A 16,152-nucleotide genomic window follows, 5' to 3' on the forward strand; every position below is an offset into this window, starting at 1 on the left:
ATAACAGGAAAGTATCTATTGGTCTCTGCCCCTGGTTCCGGGCACGGAGCTCCCAAACCCCTCGGAATTTCCTGGGCAACAGGAGGGTCTTTTGTTCTGATTTGGAGACTCCAGGCGGGCTCCTGAATCGCGCCTGGGTGGGGGTTGGCCACCAGAAAGACCAAGCTGTGACAGAAGTGTGGGACCTTCGGCCCTGCCCCCCCTTCTCTGGAGAGGAGAGGGGGCCTGGACCCGCAGTCAGTAATCGACCGGGCTCCTGTGACACCCCCACAGCACAGGTCAGAGCGTCTGGGAGAGGGCTGCGCCCAGGGGCAACGCAGGTTGGGTTTTCCCGTCCCAGCGTGAGCGCCGACAACCTGTCTGAGCGCGCTGAGTGCACCTCCGTGGGGCGAGGGCGCCCAGAGCGTCTGTGAGAAGGACCGTGGGCAGGACAAGGAGTGGACACTTCATTTTCTAACTTAATTTTTCTACACTATTTGCTCCCTTTTCCCGATTAGAAAAACAGCATGCACTCGGATCAGGAAATTGGGGGTATACAAAACGGCTGACAATTGTACCACCCAGGGGGAAAAAAAAATACGGTGTATTTAATGCCAGTCTCCAAAAACGCACACCTGTGCGAACACCCACACTCATGCACACAGCGCTTCGCGACTGGGTTCTGCCGGAGGGACACTTCGGTGCCCCGTGTGTGCAGTCTGCGCCACGACGCTGGTGTGGCGGCACGTCTCCCCTCACCGACGTGACATGAGTCCTTCCACCACCTGCCCCCGGAGGACACGTGGGTTCCTAGTCTCTGTGACTATAAATCACCTGCCGGAGGACACCCGGGGTCACAGGTTTATTCACGGCCCAGGGCCACCAGCCTCACAGTCGGGAGCCTCCCGGCTGGCCGCCTGGACCACAGCCTCCCGGCTGTGCCACGGCATCGGGAGTGGTTCTGTCACAAGGTCTGTGCACGTCTGACCGATGCAAAAACAGCAGCTCTTCTTAGTTCGCCTTTCCAGATAATTAGCAGGGCAGATTTGGGGGAGAGAAGGGGGAGCCAGAAGTGTATTTCGCTATTTCTCTCTCATCTTTAGTGAATTATTATCTTTCTACATCCTCTGACCATTTTTAGGTATTTTCATATTACTATGTAAGAGCTCCTGATATACTAAGGATATTAACTCTTTGTTGGGTGCATTTATTACAAATGTCTTCCCAGATTTTATCTGTCTTTTAACATGGCGTGCTTTAATGTGCTAAAGATGGCAAGCTCTGTGCCGTCCAAGCTGTCAGTTTCTCCCACTGCTCTTAGAAGCCTGGGGAGGTTGTGACTACAGAAAGCATCTGTTAACAGTTTTTAATGCACATTTTTTTTTTTTTTGCTTGTCCGAAGAGCCACCCGCTTGCCGAAGTCCTTCACGTGGCAGGAGAAGCTGCGGAGGCCGGCTTCTGCCCGCAGCAGGGACAGGCCGGGCTGGCCCAGGTGCAGCACAGGCCAGGCGCTGACGTTAACGCGGCGTGAACTCGGGCGGTGGGAGCATGAAGGACAGAGCGTGGGGCTGGGAGACACGGGGCCTGTCTGCTCCTGGAGCTGACCCGCCAGCCAGGCGTGTCGTCCGGCCTCCCTGGGCCTCTGTGTCTCCTCCCCGAGACACGGGGGAGGGTGGGGCGGAGTTTCAACAAGACGATCTTTAAGAATCTTCTAGCTATAAAACTCTGTTGTGACTAGGCGAGAAAAATGCTCCTTTAAGATAATAGAGCCCTGGCTGGTGTGGCTCAGTGAATTGAGCTCAGGCTGCGAACCAAAGGGTCGCCAGTTCTATTCCCAGTCAGGGCATGTGCCTGGGTCAAGGGCCAGGTCCCCTGTGGGGGCCACGTGAGAGGCAACCACACACTGATATTTTGTTCTCTCTCTCCCTCCCTTCCCCTCTCTAAAAATAAATACATAAAATAAAATATCTAAAGAAAAAAGGTAACAGAGACAGACAGAGAAGCTGACACCATGGTACTGCTGTCCGTCCCCCGGCCTGAGACCCTGCAGGCCACCTCGCCCGGCGGCAGAAGCCCCCTCTCCCCTCTGCTGCCAGCGAGTGAGGACGGACGGGCCACTCACCAGGAGGGCACTGCTGAGCCCCATCAGCTGGGAGATCGCCGAGTTCAGGGAGAAGTCCTCTGTGAAGTGGGCGGTCACCTGTGGGCAAAGGGTGAATTATTATGAAAACTCCTTTAAAAAAACCCACGGAATTATCCAAAACTGTGAAATTAAATGGATGTCATCACAGTATTTACCAACGTATTTCACTGTCTCAAATAATCACTACGTCTCATCAGCACGAAGAGTTAAAGTCACATCAGTGCTGTTTCCGTGACTCAGGAGTGCCCCCTCCCCCCACCCAGGGCTGGGGCCAGGGCCAGGATGGGGCTGGGACGGGGCTGGGGGTCGCTCATGGTCTGCCCTGAGGACCCCACTGACGGGGGCAGGGCCCCCATGAGCGGACACCCGCACAGGAGCAAACAAACAGGAGACAGGGTGAAGGAGGTCACGTCTCCTCGGTTACGAGGCTGCAGTTCGCCAGGCGGACGGCTGGTGTGAGGGACAAGCCTCACGTTTCCCAGCCTGACGTCCACACGAGACGGCCGACGTGCCCTGCCAGCCTGTTCCCGTCCGCGTGCCCTTCCGTCGTGACCTCGGGCAGGGACATGGACACGTGACACATCTCTAAGATGCCAGGAGTCCCCGAGTTGCTGAGACAACCCAGCGCTGTCATCTGACAGCACACAAGAGCGGGCCAAACCCGGGGAGAAACTGTGTGCTGGGGAGGCGGTCGCTCGGTCGCCACTCGGACCGCGGGTCTCTGCCCAGTGCGCTCGCTCCGTTTCCCACGCCAGCGCGCCGAGGGCGGAAGTGTCACTGAAGGAGACTCTGCTGGACCCAGGGCCACCTGGGTCACACAGACCGGAGAGGACAAGCCCTGCCCCTTCCACGCCGTCCCTTATCAGAGTCCAGACAAGGGACCGGGGCCCACTCCGCCCATCTGAGTCGGCACATTTGGGGCAGAGAATGCAGCCGGAGGAGCATGTGGGGCATCTGGTGCCCATTAGAAACGGCTGCAGATGTCCTACATCTGCCCTCTTTCAGAGATGTGGGCGTTTTTCACAAAATTTTTAAAAAGACAAATGTCATCGTCTTATAGCAGACGCCTAGATTTAAAACAAATGGAAAGGGTTCTGTTTTCACTGAGGAATCTTTTGAAATGGTTTCGACAGTCACATACTCTTCTTTAAGAAGGTGACGTGAACATGTCCTTTTATTTGCAAAAATTAACCCCCGAGGGCGCTCACGGACACCGTGTAGCACAGGCCCTGAGCGGGCCAGTCCCCGCTGGGCCGGGCACCAGGGAACGTGAATCCTGCCTCTCGGTTCCGCGAGACGTGTAACGTCTCTGCCCCGCATCTCTGTCCCCCTCTGAAATAGGAGGGAGCCAGAGACGAGTCTCCCGACGCCCCGCTTGACTCTCCAGTTCTGTTTCTGTCGACGCAGGACACGCAGTGCGCCATCAGCGCGGTCCTGCCCTTGTCCCTCTGCCTGCACGTGTGCGGCGTGGAGGCCTGGCCAGCGGGCAGCTCCGGGAGGCGCAGGACCGGCAGAGGCGGGGCCTCAGGGACTCATCTCACGAGAGCGAGTCCCTCCGCGAGAACGGCTGCAAGCTGCTCCCGCAGCAAAGCGGTGGGCGGATTATTCAAGGACAGCGGGGCCACCGCACTGAGACCCACAGGGGCCCGCCCCGGGAGCGGGCGGGCCGCACCAACCCCGAGTGCCCCTCACAGAAGCCACCAGTGTCCCCCCGCAGGGTTTCTGACCTGAGAGATGACCGAGTTCTTGTACTCCCAGAGCTTCCGGGCCTCCGCTCTCTCCTCGCTGCTCAGCAGCTGCGGCCGGGGCGCCTCCCCCGAGGCCCTGGCCTCGATGAATCGCGTCACCAGGGACCACAGACGCTGCTGCCATCTCAGCACGCCGGGGAGCGCGTCGGCTGAGGTCGGGGTCGGGAAATGAGAGAGAGAGACACACACACGTGGAAATGACTGATCGGGTTACGCTGAAGCCCAGAACAGCGCGTTTGAAGTGGGGACACAGCTCACTGCGCCCCAAGTGGGCGTGTCCAAGGGCAGAAGGCGTGCCCTCCCTAGCTCCCCAGGTTTGGGACTCCGACCAGGGTGGGGTCCGTGGAACCTCAGAGCCCAGGTATCCTGCGCACTGGACCGCAGGGTTACATTAGGCGCTGCCACCCGAGGACTGTCCCTGCCACCAGGTGGGCCCAGGAGATTGGGCCAGAATGGGCACCCGTGTCACCTCCTTGATAAAGAAAGCTGGCTGGGATGGAAGCCCACGGTGTGCTTGGGGACAGACGCAGCTGACTCCTCGCACCTGGGCAGGTGACACGCAGAGGCAGGGGTGCGCAGACCACGCCGGGAGCTGCCCACGTCCCGGCCAGATGTGCGCGCATCGCCCATTCCAAACGCGTTCACCAAACCCGGGGGCTAATCTGGCGTGCGGAGAAGCTGAGCGACCTCATCCCGTGGCCCTGGGTCGCAGGGTTAGCCAACGCGGGCCAGTCCTGTCTCTTACTGTCTGGCTACTGGACTGGGCGCTCTTAAGCCTGACGCTCCCGGGACTTTCCGGAAGGCCTGTCAGACACAGCGTCCTGGAGGGGTCCTGCAGGGAGGGGAGGAGTGGGGCATAGACCAGGCCTATGGGTCTGCACTTTGTCAACCCCCGGACTCTAACGTGGCCGCCTCTCGGCCTGGCCCCTGTGGCTGCTGCTCTATCATGTAATATACATATTAACTATGTAAATATGCATATTAAATATGTAATTGTATATTAAGTATAATGCCCTAAAGTATATAATATGTATACAGAATAAGATGATAAATCCGAGATGACTTTGCTTCCTGCTGTTTCAGAACTAAACCCAGACTCTGGAGACCACTGTCCCCCAAGGGCCTCTGGAGGCCGCTGGGGTGCCGAGTGGTCACGGGCAGCATCAGGGCCAGGCCCCCGGCCGGGTGTTCTGGGTTGCTGAGGCCGGCTGACACTGTCCTAGAGAAAACCCTCCAGGGCTGACCAGGAGGGGGCTGGCCTCTGGGGACGGCGGTGGGCCTAGGGGCAGCAGGGAAGCCCTCTGGCTCCGAGGACACGTTCTCAAGGTGGGCGCTGGTGGAGGCGGCATCGGGACGCACGGGGGCTTGTGGGAGGTGGGCCCCTGGGTGCGCCGCAGGGGCCGGTTGGGCAGGTCAGGGGTGGGGACTGGGAAGCCGGGACGCAGTGAGCTCCCCGAGGGACCGGGAGGCTCCTTCATCGGGGACAGCGGGCTATGGTGAACGGCCCCGTCCTGGGCTCAGAAGGGGACACCCTCCTGCTGGCTGCACAGAACCGTCTTTCAAACCCTCGACCACCGCCTTCGGCAAAGGCCTCCGCTTCCCAGAACTGCCCGAGGTGGACCACGGAGGGGGCGGGGCAGGAGGCGGGTGGGGGCGGGCAACTCACTCTTCACGTCCCACAGGATGTCCTTCTCCGGGGGCGCGGCGAACAGGAGGTAGAGGCGGACCGTGTCGAGGCCGTACTGCTCCACCACCTCCTCGGGGTCCACCCCGTTGTGCTTGGACTTGCTCATCTTCTCCCACGTCACCTCCAGCTCCTCCCGCGTCCCTGCGCGGACGGGCACGGGGCCTGGACACGAAAACGGCACCTCGGTGGGCATGTGCGAGCCTGAACCGGCTCTGCGGAAAGGCATTCAGGGAGGAGCGGTGGGGGAGCCGTCCCGGGCGCCCACCTGGAGAACTCCGCTAATTCACGCCCGTAACACGTCCCTCTCTCTCCCCCTCATCCCGTTGTAAGAAAGGTTTTCATATAAAGGAGGCCCAGCGCCCACCCCACATCTGCCTGTCGTGACTGTACAGCAGGTATAATGGCCCCTGACAGTTCTTCCCCAACCACAAACAAAGACGGAGGAGCAACTTCCCCCTGTATAGCAGCAAGTCAGTTACATACACAAATGAAATGTGAGAAAGGACAGGAAGGACTCATACACGTGGCTGTCTTCTCTGTGGGGTCGGGGTCTCCTATGAAAGCTGGCAGCTGGGCAGCGAGGGCCTCAGAGCAGCCAAGCCCCCTGCGAGGCCCCCTCACCTCCAGGCCTGTCCCAGTGTCCACATCCTAGTCACCAGCACACAGCTGCCCCCCGTCAGGGCCCACCCCCACCCACTGGGACACCCACTGGGAGCACAGAGACTGTGGCGTCCCTGTGTGGCGCCAGCCCACCACGCTCCGTTCTTGGAAGTGTCTCCTCCCCACCCCCACCCCGGGGTCCAGACGGTGCCGGGGAGGAGGCCGCCGACGGCCACGCTGGATGAGGTGACCCTGTCGCCCCAGCCCCAGTGGCTGAGACGAGGAAGGACATCTGACAAGGATCAGCCTCTTCCTCGGGAGCGGGAACTAAGAGACAGAAGCTCTGTTTTGAGGTTGTCGGGCACTGAGACCATTAAGGCCTCGAGAGAGGGGGCGAGACTGGGCAGGGCGGCTCCCCAGAGTCAGTTTGTAAACTGAAATCGGGGGAGAGCAGAGTCCACGCCTGGGAAACGGGGCAGAAGAGCGGAGAGGAGCAGGAAGAGGAACCGTGGGCTCGAGAACCCGGGAGAAGCGGGCTGGTGACCCCCTGACCGCGGTGAGGCCGGCTGCACCTCCTGCAGCTGCGTCTGGGTGATGCCCCCGTGTCCCTGCGCTCGGCCCGCCTTTGGGTGGCTGGCTGTCCACGCAGGGCAGCCACCAAACCCCCACGGGACCAAGGTGTCCTGGGGCCACGGCTCGCCTGTACGGCCTTGTTGTGCAAAGCAGGAGAAGGGCACCTTCTGGGCAGGGAATTCGAGACGTTAGAAGGAGGCGCCCTCTCTTGCCAGGCGGGGCCCTGAGGTGTGTGGCTCGCACACGGCCGGATGCCGGGCCCCGCCGGGCCCCTCAGCCGGGTCCCCACGCGCTGCAGCACACAGTGTGCCGTCATGCGTGCCCCCGGGCTTGGCTCCCGGCCCCTCTGGTCCGTGTGGGAGGAACTCGGCCAATGTCTGCTCCGCCAGCTTCTTTTTCTCCCACGGCGACCGCTCCTAACTGGACATACCGCCGCTTTAATTAGGGAGCTCGCCGACCGCCTCCCCTGAGCCTTCTCTCTAGTGTTCGGTGTGGGAGGCTGATGCCCATTTTGGGGGGTGTCAGGTGCACCCGATCTCATCCATTATGCTGTGGTTTTCTAAAAAATCCCGTGGCCAGAGTGCTCGGGGTTTCTCACAGCCGCCTCTATGTACCCCCCCACCCCCATTTCGGAACGTGTCGTTTCTTTTGTTTGTGTGCTGGGTGCCCATGCTGCACCCTCGTCACGACGGAGAGCGGAAATGCAGGGTGGGGGGAGGGGCCTGGGAGAGCGGGAGCAGAGGGAGGTCCAGGGGACCAGGGAGCGGCACCGCACCAGGGAAGTGCGGGATGGGGCAGCCCCAGGTGCTGGGGGAGCAGGAGACAGGTGCCCCCCCCCCCACCTCTGTGGGCTTTCAGATGCACCTGTAGATCATGTGGGAAGAAACACTGAAGGGACCCCAGTCTTGGAAGAGCATCTCTTGGGCCTGGGGGATCTGTCCCTGAGAGGGGCTGCCAAACACGGACCAGAAGACAGGAGGGGAGGCCCGGGCTGGCTCTATGTTCCAGACGGCCTGGCCAGGCCTGGCCTGCAGAGGGCGCCAGCCCAGAGCACGCTGAGGCCTAGAGACTCCTGGCTGCTCCAGCCAGCCAAGGCCTCCATCAACGGCTCTCAGGCCTGGTCCTGGTTCTTCGCACGCACCTGCATGGGGCTGAATGGGCCACTCTTACCTGTGAGGTCTACTTCTTCTCTCTGCAGGTATTGACCAGAGGGTAGGCGGAACGTCTGCCCCTTGATGAGGCCTTGGGCCAGCAGCTTATGAAAAGGCTCTCTGAGAACAGATAACAGGAGAAGAAAACTGGTGGGGCAGGAATTCCAAGCATCCAGAAAACAGCCATAAAAACCCTACCAGCTGCCGGGCAGCTGAAAGCAGGTTCTCTCGGAAGACAGGCGGGCCGAGCAATGCCACCTGCAAACCCACGGGAACAAACGGCTCCTTATAGCGGCACTGAGAGCACTGAGTCGGACCAGCAGGTACTGACTTCCTCCCACCGCGGCGAGGCGGCAGGAGCCTGAAGGTTCAGAAGGCCTGGGAGGAGTCTCAGCTCCGCTTCGCAGTGAATTCTGGGAGCTAAGGCGATTCCCTTCCTTGTTCTTAGCATCAGCTTGCTTATCTGCAAGTGGATAAGCTGGGATCCTTCTTCAGAAATGTTTAAATCATACAAATTATACATGATTGTAGCCTTTTTGTTCATCAAACATTACACCCCCCTTCTAGGCCTGCTCCCCTCAGAGGGGCCAGTTATTCCTAAGAGTTTGGTGAATATCCTGCAAAAGTCTGGAGACTTCTTTCAACCTTTTCCATACGAACCTGTATATACGTGAAGACGGTTGTAGAGATTTGGGGGGGATTTAAGTGAACGGGATCATAATGTATGCTACTTTGTGGCATTTCACTTAACGATATGAATGGATTTTTCCCCCCACAACAGTCCTATCTCATTTTCAAACACCTGTCTCGTGTTCTACAGTACAGACGTATTGTACTTTATTTACAGTGCCCGTTTTTAGGAAAGAGTTTTAGTTACACCCTTACTGGCTGACTTGCAAAGTTCAAACATTTTCTCTAACGAGGACAAGCCAAGGTCGACCCTCCTACGGAATCACTTCATTGCAGACCGTAAGTGCTTTATTCTGGAGAGTCCACCTGATTCTCAAAGGTGAGCAAGAGCTGCCCCAGACTCAAAGTGAGAAGTGTGGCGGCATCGGCCGCTAACACGGGTCCGTCTCACATTCATGAAGACACACGCGGGGGACCACGTGACGTTCTCCACGCACACCCCCAGCAGCCTGACGCCCCTTTCGGTGTGCAAACCCGGAGGGGCGTCGAGTTCACTTACGGAGGTTTGGAAACCACTAGCTTCCAGGGGGCCAGACAGCCCCCAGGCGCAGCTGTAGTGACGCAGGTGGGGGCGGCGCTATCCAATCACAGGCTCTCATTTGGCACAAGGCCGTCTGATGAGCCGTTACCAAGGCCTCTGGACCGGCTGCATGGACAGAGATGATTTCAAGGAAACTTTCTCGGGGATTTGGGGGTGGGGGTGTGGGGGCTGGTGGAGAGGAACAAAGATTGAGCAGGAAAGAGGTGACGGTCGAAGAGAAAAGGGGCTCCTGGCCTTCGTGTTTTAAGATCCCGTTGTGAGCACGCGATGCACGTACTAGCTGCTGCCTGAAGAGACTGCAGACCGCCCCGCCCTGCCCCCTGGTGCCGGTGCCGGAGCCGGGAGGAGGCGCTAGCTACTGCCTATACTCTAGGTTCCTGCGCCACTTTCAAAGGTTGTTCCACTCGGCCCTCACTGCGAGTCCATGGGTCTGGTCACTCTTAAGAGAAGTTTTTTTTAAAAGGTGTCTTTGGGATGGAAGGAGGGAGGGAATATTCTAGTTCCCAAAGATAAACCAAAATCAATCGTTTTTGGTCCTCAGGAAGGGTGGACAAAAGAAAGAGACGGGAACCCTGTGCTCTGTTCTTGTTTATCAAGCGGCACAACGCCGCCACCTCCCGGGAACGGACGGAATTGCAGCCTGCCAGCGTCAGAGCCCAGCTCAGGCCAGGCCGCCTAAGGCTATGCTCCTCAACTTTTAAATGAAGTTCAGCACACGCACGGAAAATTGTATCAACTCCAGAGATAAAACACGATGGATTTTCACAGCATGAGCACACTGGCGTGACCAGCACCCAGGTCAATGACCAGAATGTGACCAAACATTCCTGGAGGCCCCCAGCCCCCCTCCAGGGGCACCACCGTGAGTGCCGCCAGCCTGGTTGCTGACACCAGAACCACCTCTGACCCTCGGAGAGTGAGGCAGCCCAGGGGCGTGTCCACACTGGAGGCTGTCCCCAGAACAGGCAGGCGTCTGTCAGAGGGCACCTGTTTCTGAAACACAGCGACCCAGCTGCCAGCTGCCAGCCGAAGCCCGCTGGGCCCTCGTCTCCCGGGGCTGCAGCCCCTCCTGCAGGGCCGCCCGGTCAGTGTCACCCACAGCAGGGACGGCGGGACTGCCCAGGTGCCCCGGCCTCCCACCTCCAGGACATCACGGGTCCTGCCTGGCAGCTCCTCCTGGCTGATTCAGATGAAGCCTCGAATTCCTCCTAGTGCAGCCACTGTGTGAAATGTATCATTACAAAAAAAATTTCAACAGGAGTTCACTGAGTGCCTACTCTGTGTCTGGGCAGAGCCAGGCTGGGGGATGTCTGGTGGGCAGGGCGCCCTCTGCCCTCGGGGAACCGGCCCGTCGGCTCTCACTGGACCAGACCGGCGCGCCCCAGCACCCTCAGAGCCGAGAGGGAGGAAAGGACAGTCCAGTCACGTCTGAAGATCACCTCCTTCCCAGTCAAGTCCCCATGCCCCAGCTTGGCCACCAGGGACTTTCCCTCCCTCCCTGTCACACTCTCCGCTCTTTCCACGTGTCGCCCGTACGTGCTTCCAGGTCCCCATTCACACTGTTCCCTGAAGTGCTCCCAACACGATGCCTTCCTGGTTCAACTCGGAGGCCACCTCCACCGGGAAGGCGGCTCGGACCCGCCTGCCCAGAACTGAGCTGCTCTTTCCGGTGTGGCCCCTGCGCGTGCATCTCTGCAGACACTAAGTGCCACCGTGCATGCAGGTGAGTGGCTTCCCTGGCTGTCCTCCTCCTGTGAGGGGGGAGTAAGAAGACGAATACCCTGGAAGACCCCTCCCAGGGCCGGGTTCACAGGGGATCCTCAGTAAACATTCATTGGCTTGAACTAAATCACGCTCATTCTCGTGAATAAATAAACACTCATTCCCCAGCGGTCCCCACCCCCACTCTTCAGGGCCCCAGGGGGTGCCCCCCAGGGCTGTGCAGATCTGGTTCTCATTTTCTTGGCTGAAGCCAGCCACATCCCACCCGCCCCCGCCACCACCACCATGTACAGTTTAGCTCTAAACCAGGAGCCACACGTGTTTATTTATTCAACACACATCTGAACAACCGGGTGCAGAGCAGTCTGCTATTAATCACAGAGCTCACGTAAAATGGGCGGCCCACGGTGTGTTCATAAATAATCATCAACACCTCAAAGAGGCACCAAGTGTGATTCAGAGGACGTGGAGCACGGGAGTGAGGGTCAAGGGGACGTCGAGGGCCCTGCTGGACTCGGAACCCAATGCTACTGCAGCGGAGATCACACCACACTGCCAAGTTCATTACCAAGACACACGACTGGTGTAACCTATTTCCCATCTGATTATTCATTCATTCATTAAACAAATGATACCTGAGAAACTCATAAAAGCAACTGGGCTATTCATTCATCCCAGTGACTGTGTATAGCAGGGGGCTTTAGAACAAAGTGGAAACCTGCAAGTGTAAACCAGCGACATGCCCCTTCTGACTTGGGGGCCATCCAGAGTGGGGGCGTCATCTGCCCTGAGGATGGTCCTAGACGGTGTCATTTTGTGAAGAGACACCTGTGCTTTCTCCTGGCTCCTGTAATGCCAGCGCCGGCGGCGGGTCACGCCACCTGCACTGCAGCACGGCTACAGGCAGGCAGAGTGATGGATCTTCAGAGTTCCCTTGATCGTTTGGACTGGACTAATTCAGAAATTCTAATTCATACCTGCTGGTCGTGGAGAGCCGCCTTTGTCCCACTGAAAAAGGAAAGAAGGGAGGGACAGATGGAGGGAGGGAGGGAGGGAGGGCGGGAAGGAGGGAGGGAAGGGAGGAAGAAACTGAGAGGGAGGGTGGGTGTTGGGGGTAGCTAATGGCATAAACAAGGAATTCTAGAACACAGACTGACAGGCTATTTTAAGCACCTGTACGGAAATCACTGCACACAAGGAACATGCTAACCAAGAGGCAGCTACAGGAATGTCAGGACTCATCAGAGGCCTAACCGGTCACTGGGGACAACACGGACCCACTCGTGAAGCCCCGAGAGCCTGCTGCCCACTCTCCGACCTGGCCAGGCAGCTCCTGGGAAGATGTGGAGAAGACGAAGCAGGAGGCCTTGGGTCTCTGAGAACAGTCGCTAGCTTGGACTCTGCCGACCAAGTGCGCCTCCTCCTCTTCCTCGGCCTGTGTCTAGGGCCATCATATTTACATCATTAGCCAGTCTCCAAGTATTAAGCAGCGGCTCATTCTTAAAATACCTCTGTTCCTATTCCCTGGCAGCCAGCCCACAGCACAGGAGAGACCTTATTAGTACAGTGAGGCCCAAGCAAAGCCTCTCCTCTATTCCCCTCCTGTCCCTTCTCCCAGGGGCTCTGTTTCCGGCGGGATCAGAGGACCAGGGCCTGCAGGGCCCCCCAGGGTCAGCGGGCGGCTGTGAACAGAGCTGCAGCTGCTCTGACGCTGCTGCTCTTCGCTGACTGCAGGCTGCTGGGAGAATGTCAGTGCAGGGGATTCCGTGTCTCCCTGACTCGTATTAAAGAGCGACAGCAAAACCCAACAGGATCCCCGTGTTTACAGCGTTTCTCACAAAGGGGGCGAAAAGGCTTCTGCCTCTCAAGTCGGTGGACACGAGCCATGACACTGCCCCGACGGCCACGTGCCCCTCTGCAGGGGGCATCCCATCCCAGGCCCGACGGCCTAGTGCGGAGTGGCGACCGGCCAAGGCTGACACCTATGACATCCACGAATCAAACTGGGAGGCCCGGCGCCTTTCCCTGCTGCAAAACACGGGGTCTGGCAGACGCGAGGCCACTGAGTGTGGTGGGCAGGGTTCTCGAACGTCTCACACGGCACAGACAGCAATCTGAACATTTCACCCAAAATGTCATGCGGTGTGTTTGAGTGTGACATTGTTATGTTACAGAATCACATACTTACAATTTTGTAATAAAAGACTTTGTAATGAACAAGGCTGTTATTTGTGCCAGACCGTGTAAATCCTGTAAAGGACTGGGGTTTTTTTTTTTCTGTTATGAAGTTATATAACCATTGAAAAAAATCTAGAAATTATCAAAAGTACATTCAAAACGAATAAAATCACCAATGAGTTCAATAAGTTCACCATCTGGAGAAAACTCGCACTAACATGCTCGCATAATTCCTTCTCAAGTTCTCTCTTGCACGGCGCGTGTGCACGTAAAGATGGGGAGAGACAGATCGCATCCACAATTCTATGTCTTGCCTTTTGCACTTCTCATTGCTTCAGATGCCTTGCTTGCTCCCTGCCATGACACATTCTTTGAGATACAATTTTAAAGAGTTGTACAAGAGTCCCCCACATGGGTGGGCTATCCTTGGCTACCCTTTCTCAGCATTTTGGGGCATTGAGGTCACATCCAAAATTTTCAGCTTTTGAGACGATACTCGAACACTCTGCTGCGTAAGTTTGCATTTCTGATCATTTCCTTGGGACAGAGTTCCCCACGTGTAACCAGTGTGTCCGAAGTGTGCATGGGTGTGGGGGGCTCCCACTCTCCCTGCCCGCCTGCAGCGCCTTCCCGCTGGAGCGAGCGGCTCCCGCCCCAGCCCCTGTACTCTACAGAAACCAGCATCGCCCTGCTGTGGAGTTTGTATTTCTCTGACTGCCAGTGAGGGAAACATTTTACTGTGTGTTTTTCGATCACCTGTATGTCTTGTTTTGCAAATTTCCTGTTGCCATTCATTCTGGCGTAATCATTAACCTGGTGTCTCAGATACCCAAGTAGGGCGCCGGCTGTCCTGTGTGCGGCCACACCCAACCCAGAGGCCAGCTCAGCGTGGGAGGGTAAAGAGACCTTCTGGACGTTCAAGTGCAAACCCCAACGTGCAAACGTGCAGGTGGTAAAGGAAAGGGCCAGGATGCTTTTGGAAAACAAAGGATTATTTGATCCACTTAAACCTTTGTTGTTTATGTTCGGTACTTGGGGAAATTCAAGCAGAACTAGAGGGAAAAGGGGGCCCAGCTGGAGGTGACTGAAATCCTCACTCCTGAGGCCACTGAGAACCCAAGGGGTCAGGTTTCTTGTGCGGATGCTAACGAGTGGTCCCCCTGAGCACGGGAACCAGGCCTCGGGGCTCCCGCCTAGAACTGCTGCTGGACACAGAGGCCAAGGGGCTGAGAAACGAGCGAGAAGGGACCAGCTGTCGCCTGAGGCCCCCTCCCCGGAAACGACGGTGCTACCCTGAAGGAACGCAGAAGTAAGCATGACATTCTGATTTATACGCATTTCAAAAAAAAAAAAAGCTAATGCGCAAAGAGAAAGCCGCATGTGGCTGACAGGCTCCGTTCTTCCTCCTAGGGCAGCTTGGTCAGAACCTGACCCAAGCAGTCTGCATCACTCATCACAGGAAGCGGGTGATCCTCGTTGCAGTGTGGCCCACGGGCTCGGCAAACGTCGCTGAGGAAGGCCTGGTGCCCAGAGACCGTCTCCAGGGGCCCGCCGCCCTGTGTGTTTGGCAGGAGCGGTCCGACAGCCACGTGCAAAGGGGCCTTTCTGCTCCTTCTTCAAAAGGGCCGGCCTTCTGAGCGCTTGGAATGAATCTCTCTCTTTTATTCGGGGTGGGAGGGTAAGAAAAGAATCTTCTCTTTTAAAGAATTTTAAAAAACAACAACACACCCTGGCTGGCATAGCTCAGTGGATTGAGCGCAGGTTGCGAACCAAAGTGTCACAGGTTCGATTCCCAGTCAGGGCACATGCCAGGGTTGCAGGCCACGGCCCCCAGCAACCGTACATTGACGTTTCTCTCTCTCTCTCTCTCTTTTTCCCTCCCTTCCCTCTCTAAAAATAAATAAATAAATAAATAAATAAATAAGTAAATAAATAAATCTAAAAAAACCCCACAACAACAAATACTGCATAGACAGATTTCAATTTATACCACACGGCCATCCCTTAAAGGTGATGGTAAAACACATTAGAACTTCATCTGAACAGAACAAAGTCATACCCCAAACCGTATTTTCAGATGATATTGGAATGCTGCAACCCTTGTTTTTCTCCTCAAATATATGTTTAAACCACTGCAAAGAAGTCATAAAAGCAGCCAGACCCTGTCCTATACCTGAAAAGAGCCACTGAATGAATTCTTGATTCATTTGTCACTTCTACCAAGAGCTGTTCACCACCTGGAGCAATGCGCCCCCTGGTGGAGGAGCTGGAAACCACTCTGGGTCTTTGTGTCTAGACCCATGAGAGCAAGAAATGCTTCTGATGTCGTACTTGGTCTTTGCACTTAACCTCTACCTGATTCTTCCCATCCCGAACAGAACCTTGCCTTTCAAGGACATAAACTTTTGTGGGTTTATATCAAGGGGTTAAACTCCATTTACTTAACACTCATGGAGCTGTACGACACCCAGCAGACTGTGACAGGCGCAGGAGGCGATTTCCAGGCCGTCGGGATCTAGGGAGGGGAGGACGTTCCCACGGAGGGAGGGGTGGGAAGCCCGAGGCAGGACCACAGATTCAGGAGCCCCGGGTAGGACAGTTTAACTAATCTATCAGCGAGGATTAGCGCCGCTAATGCGTTTAGTGTCCTGACTCGGATCAGTTTATTTTTGCACACACGAAGCTCTCTGGGGCTAATGAGAAGAAAATGATTTTAAGTATTTAATTTATATGCTGAATTACTTTTCTGTAAGTAGATTTTTCAATCCGTGCGTGCAGACAGAGTGGGGGAGCGGGTCTGAGCTCTCGACGTGCTGCTTCTGAAGGAAACTAAGGTCCGTGCACGCCGGAGGTTTGCATGGACTCCCATCTATTTTTTATCGATCAAAAATTAAAAACACAGATCCTCTGACCCAGCATTTTGCAGCGTTAGGACTAGAACCTACAGGTACGATTCCAAACACCTGCCAAGAATATAGGTAGAGAGTCGCTGGACTTTTTTATTTTCTGTAAAAGCAATTAAAAAAAATAGATGACTGCTTAGATAAATTATGGCATATCCACGTGATGGAATACTGTGAATAAACTCAAAAGAATAGAAGATTTTTATGTGCTGATGTGGAAAGATCACCAAGATATAT

At 56.5% G+C, this 16,152-nt stretch overlaps 1 protein-coding gene across 1 annotated transcript in view; it reads right to left on the reverse strand.

Moving 5' to 3' along the window:
- The window catches only part of LARS2 (leucyl-tRNA synthetase 2, mitochondrial), a 104,361-nt gene that overhangs the window by 10,513 nt on the left and 77,696 nt on the right, over positions 1-16,152 (reverse strand). Inside the window, exons 15-18 of the mRNA XM_045857243.1 lie at positions 7,901-8,001; positions 5,537-5,719; positions 3,850-4,019; positions 2,102-2,179 (exon numbers count right to left, since the gene is read on the reverse strand). Of these exons, the coding sequence (XP_045713199.1) occupies positions 2,102-2,179; positions 3,850-4,019; positions 5,537-5,719; positions 7,901-8,001 (532 nt within the window). The remainder of the gene's footprint in view (positions 1-2,101; positions 2,180-3,849; positions 4,020-5,536; positions 5,720-7,900; positions 8,002-16,152) is intronic.

This window comes from Phyllostomus hastatus, unplaced genomic scaffold, assembly GCF_019186645.2.
Source record: "Phyllostomus hastatus isolate PE091 unplaced genomic scaffold, TTU_PhHast_1.1 phas_scaffold_129, whole genome shotgun sequence".
In the NCBI taxonomy this organism is placed as follows: domain Eukaryota; kingdom Metazoa; phylum Chordata; class Mammalia; order Chiroptera; family Phyllostomidae; genus Phyllostomus; species Phyllostomus hastatus.